Source organism: Chinchilla lanigera, unplaced genomic scaffold (assembly GCF_000276665.1).
Source record: "Chinchilla lanigera isolate Chin_1 unplaced genomic scaffold, ChiLan1.0 scaffold00004, whole genome shotgun sequence".
Classification (NCBI taxonomy): domain Eukaryota; kingdom Metazoa; phylum Chordata; class Mammalia; order Rodentia; family Chinchillidae; genus Chinchilla; species Chinchilla lanigera.
Genome location: NW_004955405.1, coordinates 38,985,046 through 39,000,211, shown reverse-complemented (window position 1 = coordinate 39,000,211; position 15,166 = coordinate 38,985,046). Strand labels below are relative to the sequence as shown.

At 57.6% G+C, this 15,166-nt stretch overlaps 1 protein-coding gene across 2 annotated transcripts in view; it reads right to left on the bottom strand.

The window, feature by feature from the left end:
• The window catches only part of Chst11 (carbohydrate (chondroitin 4) sulfotransferase 11), a gene marked incomplete at its 5' end in the record, with an annotated part of 149,085 nt that extends 133,919 nt beyond the window's left edge, over positions 1-15,166 (bottom strand). Inside the window, 1 exon segment of one of the 2 annotated variants that reach the window (XM_005374594.2) lies at positions 14,993-15,166. In XM_005374594.2, coding sequence (XP_005374651.1) covers positions 14,993-15,110 — 118 coding nt within the window. 2 annotated transcript variants of the gene reach the window in all.

The window sequence follows — 15,166 nt, the reverse complement described above, 5'->3', positions numbered from 1 at the left end:
TTTTTGTCTTTTCTAAGACAGGGTCTCGCTGTGCAGTTCAGGCTGGCCTTGAGCTCACTTTGCAGCCCAGGCTGGCCTCGAACTCACAATGATCCTCCTGCTTCAACTTTCCGAGTGCTGGGATTACAGGCGTGCGCCACCACACCCAGCACACTGATTTTTTTGTTTCCTTCCACCTCGTCATTTCCAGTTTAAAGAGTCCCTCACCAACCAGCACTGTCCTAAAATAGACAAAACGGGTGCACGCCTCCCAGAAGCGCCCAGAGACACTCTGGCCCAGCGACCCCCAAGCAGTGGAAACCGCTGGCTTCTGCTGCAGGCTACAGGCAGCTCCAACCCCCGCTCCGAGGGCTACAGGCCTTGGGCGCAGCTCCCGGGGCTCCGCGATCCCCAGGATGCGGATCTGTGCCCCGGACGCCCGGACACCGCGCGGACAGCAGGCGCTGGGCCTGCTCACAGATAGCACGGCTAATTGACCGCATCCGAGCCGGCAGGAAACGTCGCCGCCGGCTATTTTAGATCCGGTCTCACCTCCCCCATCCGCGGTCTCACCTCCCCCATCCGCGGCCGCTAGGAAGTCAGGCCGGACAGGACCGGGGGCAGGGGCTGGGACGGTGTCCACTCCAGAACCGGACGCAAACCGGGGCCATCCTGGAAGCGAGGCCCCGGGGCTGCACGTGCATCTGGGGGACACGTGCCCCTCCCCCGCCCCCAGGCTGCCGCTGGAGGGAGGGACCCTGCAGCCTCCTCGACACGGCGGGCGCTCTCCGTTGTGACCTCAAATGATGCCAGATGAAAGATTTTTGTCCATAAATGTTTATCAGGGCTTTTTGGGAAAGGGACAAAAAGTTCTTAAGTGTGCAAGAGAATGGTTGAGTTAAAAAACATCCGCGCCTACCCTGGTTACAGGTAGAGGGGTGTCCGGATAGCCGTCCGGGGCGTGTGCGTGCGCGCGCCCGCTGTGACTCGCTGGGTTTTGTTTTTCACCCCTCATTTCCACATCCTGTGGGGGGGCTGCTCCCCCACACCCCAGAGCAACCTTGACAGAGAGCGCCCTGGTGGCACTGGCTGGTTTCGCCCTCCTCAGAGCGGCCCATCTGAGGCCCTCACGCCCCTCCCAGGACCGAGGACCGAGGACCGAGGACCGAGGACCGAGGACTAGCAGGTGGCTGTAACCCCGTTGAGGGCTGTGGCTCTGACTGGGATGTGGAGCCCCGGCCCCGCCTGGGACGTCCTTGTCTGTCTGCGGGCTCGGACAGCCCCTGCCCTGCGCTGCCTGAGAGAGCGAGCTCACTGCTTCACTTGGGAGGTCGGGAGGGCTGAGGTCAAGGTCAGGCAGAGGTGGGGTCCTGGGGTCACTGTGTCCTCACCTGGGACCCGAGCCACCTCCTGACCTATCACGCCCACCAGGCCACCTGCTGTTCCAGCCGGGGGTTGGGATCTCAGAGTCCCCACACTCGGTTCCTCTCAGACCCTGCAGACAGAAGGAGGGACTCAGCACAGCACCCAAAGGGCCAGGAAGCCCCAGTCCTACCGCTGATAAGAGGGGGCTCGGGTTAATTCCAGAACATCTGAGTTCCCCCTGACAAGGAGAACAGCGCGGATCCAGGCACAGGACTTGGCACCCGGACGGAAAACAGCCGCGGCAGGGGTATCCCTGGCTCCAGCCACGCAGAGGATCCAGCCGCCTGGCGCCGCGCCACGCCCCGCCTCAGGAGCCCAGGGGTAGAGAACTCTGGGGCTGAGCAGCTCTGTTCCCGCCTCAGCGGCCCCTCAAAGTCCCCACCCCTGGGCTCATGCACGTGACCCAAGCAGGAGCTCAGCAGGTCCGAGGGCGGAGGCAGCCAGGCCGCAGAAGCCAGAGTCCCCTGCAGGCCGGAAGTGAACTGAGACCACCTGTGCTGGCCACAGGCCGCTGGTCAGGCGCTGGGCTGCCGCACAGTCAAGGCGGTGAGGAGCGGGGACATGGTCAAGGGCAGCTAGCTGTGCTGTCAGAGCTCAACGGGGCTCCAACTACTGGGAGTCTCCTCCCACGGTCATCCCGCCCTCAATTCCTCTCCTGACCCTTCATGCAAGAAAAACTGATCCCAGCGCTCAGGAGGCTGAGGCAGGAGGATCGCCACAATCTCGAGGCCAGCCTGGGCTGTGTAGCGAGACCCTGTCTCAAGAAAACGAAAATTGCAACAAAAGAGAACGACCGCATTAAAGCAGGTCCACACGGTGGGTGAGTGTGGCACAAAAACGAATCACGGGAGGAAAGCGCCATGGTTCAGAGGTGAGGGGCAAAAGCAAGACACACTACAGTGGACGTCAGGTGACTTCGTCTCTGCAAATGAATCAGAACGCACGCGGGGAGAAACCCCCGGAAGGAATACAGCAGGGGAACTAGGTAACCCCCACTGAAGGCCGGGCAGAGGGCCGGTTACACCCACACACTTCCCTGGGGATCAACAGCAGAGACTGATACCCTAAACACCCATCAGTCACCTTGGGGTCGGGGCCAGCCTCCTTGGCCCACCCCTTCCAGGACAGCCCTGTCTGTCCCCATGCGCTTGCTGTGCGGCCTGCTTCCCCGTCTGATCCTGATTTAATCAATATTACCAGAGCAACTACACTCACAGTCTTGGTGGTTGACCATAGTTTTGTCCCACCTCCTTGAGACTTCCCATTGGATCATTGGTGTTACCGAAGCGCCCATACCTGCAATCTTATTGGTTGATGACAGTTCTGTCCCGCCTTGAACCCACCTTCAACCCGCCTCACCTCGTGCCTTTGCTCAATAAAACACCCTCCAGAGCTGGGTCCGTGAGCAACCCACTTCCCAGGCCACCCTCCCCATCTCTCAGACAGAAGCTGTCTTTCTCTCAATAAATTCTTCCCACTCTTAACCTCCGTTGTTCCTGGAACTCTCTTTGATTTCAGAGAATAACAACTGGGCAAGCCGGACATCTGGCAGGTTGGGAGTTATAACATCTTCCTTACATTATGTAGCAGTCCTGTGTCATCCCGGTATCATACGCCCTGTATCATAACCACTACATCATCCTCCTCCTGGGGCCCCCATGACCCAGACATCCATCCAGCACCTCGGTCCTCTGGTGCACCTACCCACCAGGGCAGCCACATGTGGTCCCAGCTGAGTGTGGTCACTGCGTGGCTGGTACATGGCCATGTGAACTGAGACATCTTGTAAGCGTAAAATGTTACAGTGGGCTTTGGAAGACTTAGAACCAACAAAACAAGCCAGGTGTGGTGGCACACACCTGTAATCCCAGCACCCGGGAGGCTGATGCAGGAGGATCAATATAAGTTGAAGCCAGCCTGGGCTAGACAGTGAGCTCAAGGCCAGCTTGAACTGCATAGTGAGACCCTGTCTCAAAAAGACAAAAAAAAAAAAGAACCAACAAAACTTAAATCACTGGGCTGGGCGTGGTGGTGCACACCTGTAATCCCAGCACTCAGGAGGCTGAGGCAGGAGGATCACTGTGAGTTCGAGAACAGCCTGGGCTACACAGTGAGCTCAAGGCCAGCATGAACTGCACAACGAGACCCTGTCTCAAAAAGACAAAAAAATAAAACAAAACACTACAGTCATCTTTACAATGATGTCCATGCTGATTACTGGTTGAACAGTTCAGATATTAATTCCACTTGCCCCTTTTGACGTCTTCCTATGGTTCTGTCGGCAGTTGGCCGCGCACTCCTGCTGCCCACGGGGTCAGCCCGTCCCGCCCTGGGACACTCACTTCGCTACAGTGGTCCCAGCTCCGTGACTGCCAGCCCCTGCCCTGACGTTCCCTTTCGGGTGCTATGCCATCGAAAAGGTTGTTTTTGCCAGCCATGCTGGTGCACATCTGTCATCCTAGCACTTGGGAGCCTGAGGCAGGAGGATCCCAAGTTAGATCCTTGCCTGGGAAATTAACAACTTAAGGAGCTCAGTCTTAAAACTTAAAAGGGGTTGGGGGCTAAGGGTAGGGGTGTAGCTCCATGTGAAAGTCCTGGGTTCCATCCCTAGTACAGAAAAAGACAGTTGTTCTTGGTTCTCTTAAACAACAGCTCGCCATAGAATCAAATTAAAAATCGAATCGCAGCCACACCTCACGCCTGTATCCCCGTCAGCGGGCTTTCTTTCGTGCCGACTCTCGTGGACGCGACTACTGTGGATGCACATCCTTTCCCAAACGCTCCCTGGAGGCCGCTGCGCACCAGGCATGCTAGATGTTGGGGTGCCACTGCCCTAGTCCCGAAAGGACTTTGGGGCGGAGGAGGCCGCTGGCCCTCCTTCTGAGTGGGAGGGCGGGTAGGGCGGGGTCCCGCGGGGAGGGAGCACAGGAAGTGGAGTCTGGAAGCGCACTCTGACCTCGGGACACAACCGAGTGACAAGAGGCGACAGTGATCTGAACACCGCGCTGGTGCCGGTCCCCGGGGGCCGAGCTCCTCGGGGACAGCGTGCCGGGTAAGAAGAGAAGGGGCTCAGCTCCGTGCTCTCCTGATGGAGTCCTGATGAAAGGATCACCACCCGACCTCAGTAATCGACACCAAGAGCCAGGGGCCAGGCCACGCGATACCATCTTTGGCATCGGTCAGAACCCAGTCCGATCCTGTTCCCACTTCCCAGCCAGCCGAGCTCCTGGAGGGTCCCTGCCTCGGTTTCCCCCGCTGTCCCCCGGCCCGGCAGCGGGAGGAGTCAAACGCGGTGACTGCCCCCTAGCACGCAGGCTCCCAGCAGGAACGCCTCGGAATCGGACTCCGCAAGCAGCCGGAGCCACGCGGTGGGAGACAGCGGTGTCCCCAGCCTCCACCCCTGGGTCCCAGCAGCTGGCCCTGGCCCTGGTGGTGCCCAGATGTTGCCACGAGTGCCCTGCAGAGGGAGGAGGGGAAACCGACGCAGCCGAGAAGCAGTGGCCTAAAATTAATCCGCAGTTGGGAGGTGGAGGGACAGCTGTGTGCTGTGTGCGGGAAGGGACGGTGACTTCTCGCCTTGGAAGGAATTGAGAGCCTCGGCTTCCAGGGAGCACGAAGCCCAGCACATGACCTTGGGCTCGGGCTGAAGGTCATGGGGCCCCGCCCAGATCAGAGTAAAAGACTCTTTCCTTTTCCTTTCTTTCTTTGTTTCTCTCTTCCTTCCTTCCTTCCTTTCTCTCTTCCTTCCCTTTAGGTCCAGCCCAAATCAGGGTTACAGAATCAACTTTTTCCTTTCTTCCTTCGCTCCTTCCCTCCTCCTTTGCAGTCCGGGGAAATGAGTCCGGACATCACGCACACCAGGCAAGCACTCTGCGCTACAGGCCCGGCCCTTCCTTTCAATTTACGCTGAGACCCCGCCTGGCCTCGTTACCCAGACTGGCCTCCAACTCATCCTCCTGCCTCAGCCGCCCGCGTAGCTGGGAGCTCAGCCACCCACAGGAAGCCCCGCGACAGCTGCGGCTAAGGAGTGGGGCAGACCAAGCTCTGTGCAGACCCCGCCGAGTCCTCCCAGCACCACACGGGTCTCCGGGAGGGAGCACGGGGACCAGGCCGGTGGGCTCTGTCCTTGTCCTTAGCACACGGAGCCTTGCGGTGTGGAAGCGACAGCTTCTCCTCCGAGTTCACCTCAGAACCGGACTGCGGTGCCCCGTGTTGTTTTATTTTCCAAGCCCACGGGAAGCCAAGGGGGATCCCGTGCGTAACATGGGGAAGGAGCCATGGTCTTTGCATTCAGCATGAAACCACACGGCCGACTTCTCGCCTGCAAATAAACTCTGCCTTTCCACAGGGCCGCAGCCGCAGAGCCGAGCGCAGAGCTGAGCGCTGGCCATGGTAGAGGCCGGGCTGGGGCACCCGGCCGACTGTCCCGGGGTCTGCCAGTCTCAGTGCAGACACACAGGCGAGCCGGCCCAAACTGCCCGGGCTCAGCGGAACCCAAGGCACAGTGTCCCGAGGACAGGAAGGGTGCGTCTCAGGGAGAAGCCAGCCGCGGGCACATGCCTGTAAAGCCAGCACGCTGGGAGGCTGAGGCAGGAGGAGGGCAAGTTTGAGCCCGGCCTATGCAACTTAGCAGCTTATAGAGACCCTGCCTCAAAACAAAGAAACACTGTAAAAGGGCTGAGGACGCAGCTCTGCCCCGAAGTGCCCATAGCGGCAATGCGCGCCACTTCAGTGGCACTTTCCCTGCAATTCCACATCGACTCGCTCTTGGCCTCGGCAGCCCACGCCCACAGGAGCAGTTGCTGCGAGTCCCGCTGTGTCCCTTGTCCTCTCTCCTCTGTCCATGGGTCACTCCCCGCTGTGACAACATGCAGGCACCTGTCCCGGCGCTGTGAGGTCCTGCTCCGGAAGCTCCGGGCCTCCGGGTGACCCTGTTAGACAAAGCGGGCCCGGCCCTGGGTTCCACTAGTGCTGACGGATTGCTGCAGGGTGTGAGGCGTGAACCCACTAAGACACCTGGACACAAAGCCCCGGGGCCGCAGGGTCATCCTAATGCCACCAGCTCCTCTCCCGTGCTCTCCCCAGCACAGAGGACTGGACCTGGGCCCTTTGCCTGGAGCCAACCGCAGCCCTTTTTTACATTTCATTTGAGACACAGCTCACTAAGTTGTCCGGGCCGGGCCTGGACTTGCAATTCTTCTGCCTCAGCCTCCCGGAATGCGGGGACTGCAGGCGTGCGCCACCACAGCCGGTGAGAGTCTCGTGCTTGTGAGAGGGTGACAGTCACCGCGCGCCGTCAAAGCCCTGGAGGAGCGATACACAGTCAAGGCCGAGGACACATTTCATAAACGACTCACACATTTGCTCCTGTCTGCCCACCAGCCCGGCTGTCCCGTGAAGCCACGGACTTCGGTCTGACCTGTCCCCGTGAGTCCCCGTGAGTCGCCATGTGCTCCGTGTGTCCCCGTGTGTCCCCGTGTGTCCCCGTGTGTCTCTGTGTGTCCCCGTGTGTCTCCGTGTGTCTGTGTGCCCCCGTGTGTGCCCGTGTGTCCCCGTGTGTCCCTGTGGGTCCCCGTGTGTCCCTGTGTGTCCCTGTGTGTCCCTGTGTGTCCCCGTGTGTCCCCATGTGTCCCTGTGTGTCCCCGTGTGTCCCCAGCATCTACAACAAGCACGTCCAGCATGTCTCCTGGGCAACGTGGGTAGCGATCGCCCAGAGCGGCTCTCAGGACTCCGAATTCTGCGCTTTCCTCACGGTGGTGGGTGACTGGGCAAAGACGCCAAAGGTGCAATGCGCCGGGGTAGCCATGTGACGTCAGGTGGCTGCCTTCAGGGACATGCGGCCCCTCTGGGGCGTCTTGGAAGTGAACCGCTCCCAGCGAGGGCCGGTCCAGGCCACTCCACTTCCTGGTTTCTTCTCCCAAAGCTTGGAAGAATCCACACACGCCAGAGAGGAGGAGGACTCCGGCTGGCTCAACAGGCTCCTGTCTCCGTCCGCATCCCTCTGCCCTTCTCTGCCGCTTACCTAAAGCCAGACTCATCCACCACTACTGCCGGGTTAATCTGTGCTCCCGCCCAGCACTCACACTCGCAGGTGCAACCGGCACTCAAACACTGAAAGACGTCTAGACCTGGGCTCCAAAGTCCAGGGAACACCGGACCTCAAAGGGGCCTGGGAAGAATGAAACGCAATTAACAGAAGAATGTAGCTAGGCGTGGTGACACACACCTCTAATCCCAGACCTGGGGAGGCTGAGGCAGGAGCGTCACTGTGAGTTTGAGGCCAGCCTGCTGCTGGCGCTCGGGATGGACAGCAGGATTCACTCAGCAGCCCCAGGGCCTCTCCAGCTTTGCCACAGGTTTATCATTTTTGTTTTCTTTCGTTGTGATTTTATTTTGATTTTCTTTTTGCAATACGGGGGACTGAAATCCAGGTTTTCACTGAGCTACACCCCCGGCCCTTTTTTATTTTGTATTTTCAAACAGGGTTTTGGGCTGGGGATTTAGCTTAGCGGCACAGCGCCTCCCTGGCAAGCACAAGGTCGTGAGTTTAATTCCCAGTGCCAGAAAAAAAAAAAAAAAAAAAGAAGCAGGGTCTCACTAAATTACTAAATGATCCAGGCTGGGCTTAGATTTTTGATCCTCCTGCCTCAGCCTCCCAGCATGCTGGGATTACACACATGCACTACCATGCCTGGCTTGTTCTTGAACTCAGTAAATATTTCCAGACATTGTCTGAGAGGCAGCGGACGCCCCGGCGAGTCAGGCTTTTTGAGCAGTGTCACTGAACCCTCACTTACAGAATATTACACAGCCGGCGTCGCTCCTGGAGCCCAGGCCTCCAGACCCCAACACCTTCACCAGCTCCCTGCAGGAAGTTCCCTTCGGCTTAACTACCAGGCCTGCTTACTGCTTCAGCCCTGAGCCACTGCAGACGGAACAGAGAGGGCTGGGAGACAGGGTCGCACCAGCAGCTTTCCAGCTGTCACAGCCACCAGGCTGGGCCGCAGTGGGCGGGGCTGCAAAGCGGCCTTCAACACGTGCTCACTTTATCTTTAAGTGCTTCCCAAGCCCTGTGGGCCAGGTTCACCCGACACCACGCCCATCTCAGCCCTGCTGAAGCCAAAGGGGGAGAAGGGCAAGCACACAAACGCTCATCTAGTTTTCCTGGCACTTCCACGCGGAAGCCCGGGGTTCAGGACCTTCTTTCCTCCCCTTCCTGTTCCGACTCGAAGTTCATCCACAGCAGAGGCCAGCCACACGCCCCATGGCTCTGAGGACGGGGTCAGGCCGCGTGGGACAGCGGGAGAGGCCCACACGCTGCGACGGCCCCAGGATGCAGGGGACCATGGCAACCAGGGGTTTCGGGGTTCCTCCCAGGACCTTTCCTCACCCCCGTCCTGCGGTTCCAAGGTGCACGGTTTACAAAACGCACCTTCAGGACTTACAGAGGTGGCCTCAGCAGCATCCCCGGGCAGGAACACTGCTGTTTTACGTCACTCTGAGAAAGAAAAAGACTATTCATTAAAGGTCTGTGCGGTGGGAAGACGCCATTGATCACAGCATGGGCGTCATAAAACACAACTGCCCATGAGGACAGGTCAAGCAGACCCAGACTGAGACCCACGTCTTCCACTCCTAACCATCGGTCCATTTCATCTTGTATTTTCATCGAGTGCCTGCATAAACCCAGGGCTGTTGATGGATGTTTTTATTCCATGGATTATACCCGGAGATTTAAAAAAATTCCCTACACTCAGTTGAAATTGTTCTCAACCAGGCACGCCTGTCATCCCAGCTATTCAGGAGGCTGAGGTAGGACAACTGCAAGTTTGAGCTCAGCCCGGGCACCTTAGCACATTAGCAAGACCCTGACTCAAAATAAAACACACAAACAAAAAGGGGTGGGGAGGAAGCTCTCAAATCTCCTCGTGACTTGCGCACTACTGCGTTAAAACTGAAAGCAAGGCGGGCTCATGCAGAGCTGGGGACTGAATGTACATGCTGACCTCCACTGCAGTCAACTGCCCAAAGATAAGCATGAAAGTGCGCACCAGAGAGCCCACGGCCGGCCCTGCTCCTCACCCCCACCCTTGTCCCACGCCCACCTCAGCTCTTTGCCCCTCAGGGGCAGCGGATGTGCGTGTACCCTCTGCCCCCCAACAGCGCCAGGGAGGGACACTCTGCTCTTAAGTTCCGATCTCACTGGAGCTAAGAAACATCAGATTTTTGTAAGTTCCAGGGCATCTTAATGGGCAGATCAGCTTGTTCTGGGATCTCCTAGGAACAACAGCCTTTCCTTTGACTTCTTATAAAGATAGGGTGCCCACTGGGCATGGGTGGCCTGTGTCTGTAATCCCAGCACTCAGGAGGCTGAGGCAGGAGGGTCTTAATGAGTTCAAGACCAGCCTGAACTACACAGCAAGACCCTGTCTCCAAAAAACCAAACCAAAACAAAAGAAAACCCATTAAAGATGCGGGGGGCAAGATTCAAGAGAAGAAAAAATTAAAATATAAGAAAAGGAGCAGCAGAGGGACTTCGGGCTCTTCTGAGTGTGCCCTCAGCAGAGACCCGCGGGCCAGGTCTCTGCTGGCGGCTCAGTCCCTCGGGGGTTTCTGGAAGGGAAGGGGCGGGGCCTGCAGGGTGAGCCTTTGATTTCCTGTTTTTAAATGGCTGGGCTGATAAAGCCACAAGCGAAGTGATCTGACGAACTACAGTGGTCTCTGCCGGGCACGGATTCCCTTACCCCTCGCCCTTGGGCGCATAATTCCCCAACCACCCTTTCTAGGGTGTCTGATCACCCCTTTAGCTCAGAAGGCAAGGAAAGAGGGGGTTCCCGCCGGAGTGCAGGGGGCTCTAACGCCAAGGGAAACTGCCCACAGGAGTCTGCTCATCTCGGCGCCGCTATCAGGATGCCCTTGGAGGCGCAGCATCACAACCAGACCTAGAGCAGCGCCCCCTTCAGTCAGTTAACGCTGATGTGGGGATCCTAGCAGGTCGCCCCTCCGACCCCTTTGCAAGGGAAATTCCATATAGGTAATCCAGGAGCACGCACTAAGTGTTAGGGTAATTCCGGGCCACCCCATATAAGCGGAAAGATTCTCCAGTGTAACATTACATTTGTGCAACAACAGCAACAAAGAAAGACACTGATCTGGCATCCTGCAAGGAGGTGGAGTGGGTGCAGACACACACAGGTCTATAAATTTCAATGGCTGTGATTCTGTAACCCCAGCACTCAGGAGGCTGAGGCAGGAGGATCACTGTGACTCTGAGGCCAGCCTGGGCTAGCAAGTGAGTTCAAGGTCAGCCTAGACTACAGAGCAAGACCCTGTCTCAAAAAGACAATGAATGAATGAATGCATGCATGGCTGTGGTTAAATGCTCTGCCTCTAAACTTTAGTTGCCATAATGACATATTTGCCTAAAACATATTTCATTGAACAAGACAGAGAATGTGTATGCGATCAACTACTTTTTACATATATATATATATGAACCCCGAGTCTAAAAGGAAATTCAGTCCCACTGTCCGATGTACCTTATACACAGCCTGAAGGTGATTTTGCACAGTTTTTTTTGCGGGGGGAGGGGGGGGGAGGCACAGTATTTGCAACGAATCTTCACTGGGTTTCTGTTTTGCTCTGTGTTTTGCCGTCCTGGGGAGGTGTCCCTGGGGTGTGCACGCACAAGGGCTCTGCCACAAACCCGTTCTGACTACGACCCATGACGCCGGGCCAGGTGTGGGATTTTCCACTTGCGGTATCGCGTCTGTGCTCTAAACTGTGCAGATTCGGGAGCATTTCAGAGTTCAGACACCGTGATGCCCACCCTGTAAACACGCTGTATAATACAGAGAAAGAAGTGCCAGTGGTTTGAGGGACAGAACGACAGAGGGCTGTTTCTCTACTGCCCAGCTCAAAATTTCTAAAATGAGCACATACTATGCTCACCCTGAGCTTAAAGCGAAGCTTCAAGGGGGTGACCCGGAAAGGTGCACACAGGCTACAATCTCTCAGAGTGCTCAGTGATAGTGAAAATAAACATGCTGCAAAAGAGGCGGGGGAGGGCTTCTCCTTGGGAGATTTCTCTTCTCCAAACAGAGGATCTCACACAAAAGCCACAGGAAGGTTCAGCGCGCTCCTCCCGCTCAGCACAGATGCAGCCCAGGGGCCTCCGCTCTGCCGGCATCACAGCTCCATCAAAGCAGCCGCTGCTGTCGACCGGCAGCAGGTATGCAAGACATTTTGATGCCAGGGGATGAATTTTTGCAGGGTGCATTTACACAGGGACTCAGACACGCAGAGAAGCCACAGGTATGCAACTGATCTCACTCAGGAGTCGCAGGGGCCTGCAGGTTTGTCCTGCAGGCAGATTTCTGTAGGTCACAGCTGAATGAGGGCAGGCCTCCAGGGCACCTTCGGGCCATGATGAGAGAGCTACTGTCTGTCCGCGTCTCAAGGGACCTAGGGTCTAGGAAGGCAGGAAGCGAGCCCGCCACCAGCCGAGAGTACTGACCATGAGTTCTGGGCAAGGCGGGCAGCCACCTTCCTGAAACCTGGAGACGGCTCTACTGCAGGCTTTAGCAGCCACATGCCCTCAGCCAGCGAGTGTCATACAGAGCACATACTATGCGCCGGGCATGTGCACGGCATCTGCATTCCAGGGGAGCCTAAAGCCCGGTCCTTGCCCTAAAAAATTCTTCAAGACTATCCACTCAGAGGTCAAAGACTTCTAAAGAAAACTGCTTAACTGACAAGGCCAGCGGTTGCTAAACTCTCAGTGGCGTAATGCACAGCCAATTGCTCAAATTCACAAATTACCCAAGCCTGCGAGTTAGAAAGCCCCAAAGACAATGGCCCCAGATTAGAATCCCAGGGAAGAGCCCAGCCCTCCCCGCTGTCTTCCCCCTTTGTCTCTCCCTCCTCTTCCTCGCCAGCCACCAGTGAAGCCTGGAGTCCATCCCAGATGGAGGTCCATAACTGTGGCCAGAGGACTCCAAATTTTTAGCAACAGCAGTCCCTTCTGCCTCTCCCAGGTTGACCTGGACAGATTGCAGGGCCAGGCTAAAGGATCAGCTCTCTTTACCACAAGGCTCACAGCAATACTGCTGTGAATAACTTTTAAAGAAATTCAGGTACGACAGCGCAAACCCTACTTCCAGCACCCCAGGAGGCTGAGGCAGGAAGACGGTAAGCTTAAACCCAGCCTGGGCAGCTGAGGGACTGACTTAGCAAAACCCTTTCTCAAAACAGAAAATAAAAAAAAAGGGTTGCGGATGTAACTCAGGGCAAAGAACCTGTGTACAAATCCCAAGTACAGAGGAAAGAAAGAAAAAGAGAACTCTTAACAGTAGGAAAAATTATTTAACATCAGCTGTCAACAATGTAACAAGACGAGCCAGAAAGAAAATGTTTAATGTGGCTTTCAAAGCATATTTTACGTCTCATCTAATAATGATCTACTACTGCATAGTTTCTGTGGAACTCTGTGCAATTTCAAATAAGGAAGACCTTTCCATTGAACTAGCTGCAATTCCACATTCAACAGAATGTTTTGGAAGTAGGATTTACTGTGTCCTGCGGGAAAAAAACATCAGAAAATCATCCTTTAGAAGTGTGAATACTAAACAAATGCCATTTCTTGGGAGGAAAGAGGACCACAGAAAGAAGGAAAGGGAAGGGAGGAGGGAGGAAAGAGGACCTAACCGGTTCCAAATGGAGACTGAAAAGACCAACCAGAGAGCCACTCCCGAGGCAATATCCTAAGGAGAGCTGGAAATTCTAGCAAAGTGCCAATTACCAGTCGCAAGTTTTCCTGGCAGTGCGTGTGGCTACGAAGTTACCTCCTAACCCTCCCACGGGGGTCCACAAAAGGGCAATTTCACAGGACCATTCGCAGATACAGCAAAGCTAAAGGCATTCCTGCTGCAGGTGGACATTCATTCCTGTCCTGGGGATTTCTGCAGTTACCTGGCAGGCCCTGTCCCAGCCAAACCTGAATAGGTCTGGACACATCTCCAGAGCCACAGCAGCGCCCGGGGCTCTTTGTCTCCGCTGCCTGAGCTCCATTATGCGTGCACCACCTGTCTTCCAGAGGCTGGCCTGGTCTTCGGCCCCCCTGGGGACCTGGCTCCCTGACGTGCCTGTCTGTCCTGGCTGCTGCAACCACCGCCCGGCTGCGGAGAGGCAAGCCAGGTCCATTTTTAAATCCCCTTAGAAGTTCCACAACCACAGGTTTGGGTGAGGAAACAACACCGCTCCAGTTTGCTGACATGGAACTAAAAATACCCAGCTGCGAACAAAAAGCCATCTTTTATAGGGCTGGCTGGGACGCCGCGAGGTTCCATGTGGTCATCGGGACCGAAGCCGCGGCGTGGCCGCCTGCAGGGCTCCAGGGCCCGCAGGGCAGAGCGGCCCTTGTGTGCCCGGCTGTCAAGGAATCCGGCAGCCGCAGCCGGGCCTGCTGGATGCGGAGAGGAGCGTTCCGCGTGCCATCCCTCCAGACGCGGCTGGAAGGCTCGCGGCTGCGTCTGCGGGCGTTAGGCACACGCGGAGAGAAGGGGCGCCGAGATGCAAAACGCCGACCCCATATCTCTGGAAGGAAACGCTTCCACCTCCCTCCTCCTTGCAATTAGAAAAGCTAATTATTGCTGCGAGAAAGGGAACTCGGGGGCGTCAGAAATGGATTTCGCTGCCAACGTGGCCCGGGGGAGGTCCGCTGCGAGGAGGGGGAGGGCGACCCAGGGACCCCGGCTGCTGCTGGGCCGGTTCTCCCCGCGGCGAGGGCGCTCCAGGGCGCCCCTCGCTCCCAGATCCCAAACTTTCCTTCTGCCCTCGTCCCTCTCCTCAGCCCTATTTCAGACGCAGGACTCTGCCTAGCCACCCGGGGATCTGGGTCGGAGCCCGGGGATTGTTCCCACGTGGCCCGGGCGGGCGGTTGAGGGGGGGGTGCTCCGAGCCCAGGAAGAGGGGATCGACCTGCCGGTCAGCCCGGTACCGGCCAAACTTTCCTCATCCTGCGGTGGCCGGTGCGCGAACAGGGAGCTCGAGTCCCAGCTCGGGGTCGGGGTGGCGGGGGGCGGCCCCCGGGAAGCCGGCCGCAGGGTCGCTGCGGGGTGCATCCTGGGGTGCTCTGCAAAAGCCCGGAGCCGGGCGGGCAGGGCCGGGACCGCTCCCCACCTGCTCCGCGCGACACGTGGGCGCCCGGCGTCGCGGCCCGCGGGGACGGCACTTCCCACCCGCGGGGTCGGAGTTCGCTGCTCCTCGAAGCGCGAGCTCCACGTCTCCCCGCCACCTCGCACCCCGGCGAGGGACACAAAGAAAAAAGAAAGAAAAAGGAGAAGGAGAAAAGCCCTCGGCCCCTCCGGGTCCCCTCCTCAGCCCGGCGCTGGAGAACGAGCAGGGCGCCCCAGTCCTCATCCCCATCCCCTTAACCGACCCCGACCCCGACTGAGACCCCGACCCTGACCCGTCCCGGGACCCGGAGCGGCCGGCGGAGGCGGAGAGGCGAGGCTGGAGGAGGCCGAGGCAGGCGGAGCGCGCGCGGAGAAGGAAACATCCAACAAAACCAGGCGATCGCGCCCCCTACCTGGGTGCAACATACTTTGGAAATAGAAGATGACCAGGATGAAGGAGCCCAAGCAAGTGGCCAGCACCATCCGGCAGATCCTGCTCATCCTCATCACTTCCAGCAGCGCCGGCTTCATGGCTTTGTCCCGGCCGCGGGGGCCCGGGGTCCGGAGCGCGGGGCGCAGCGGCGGGG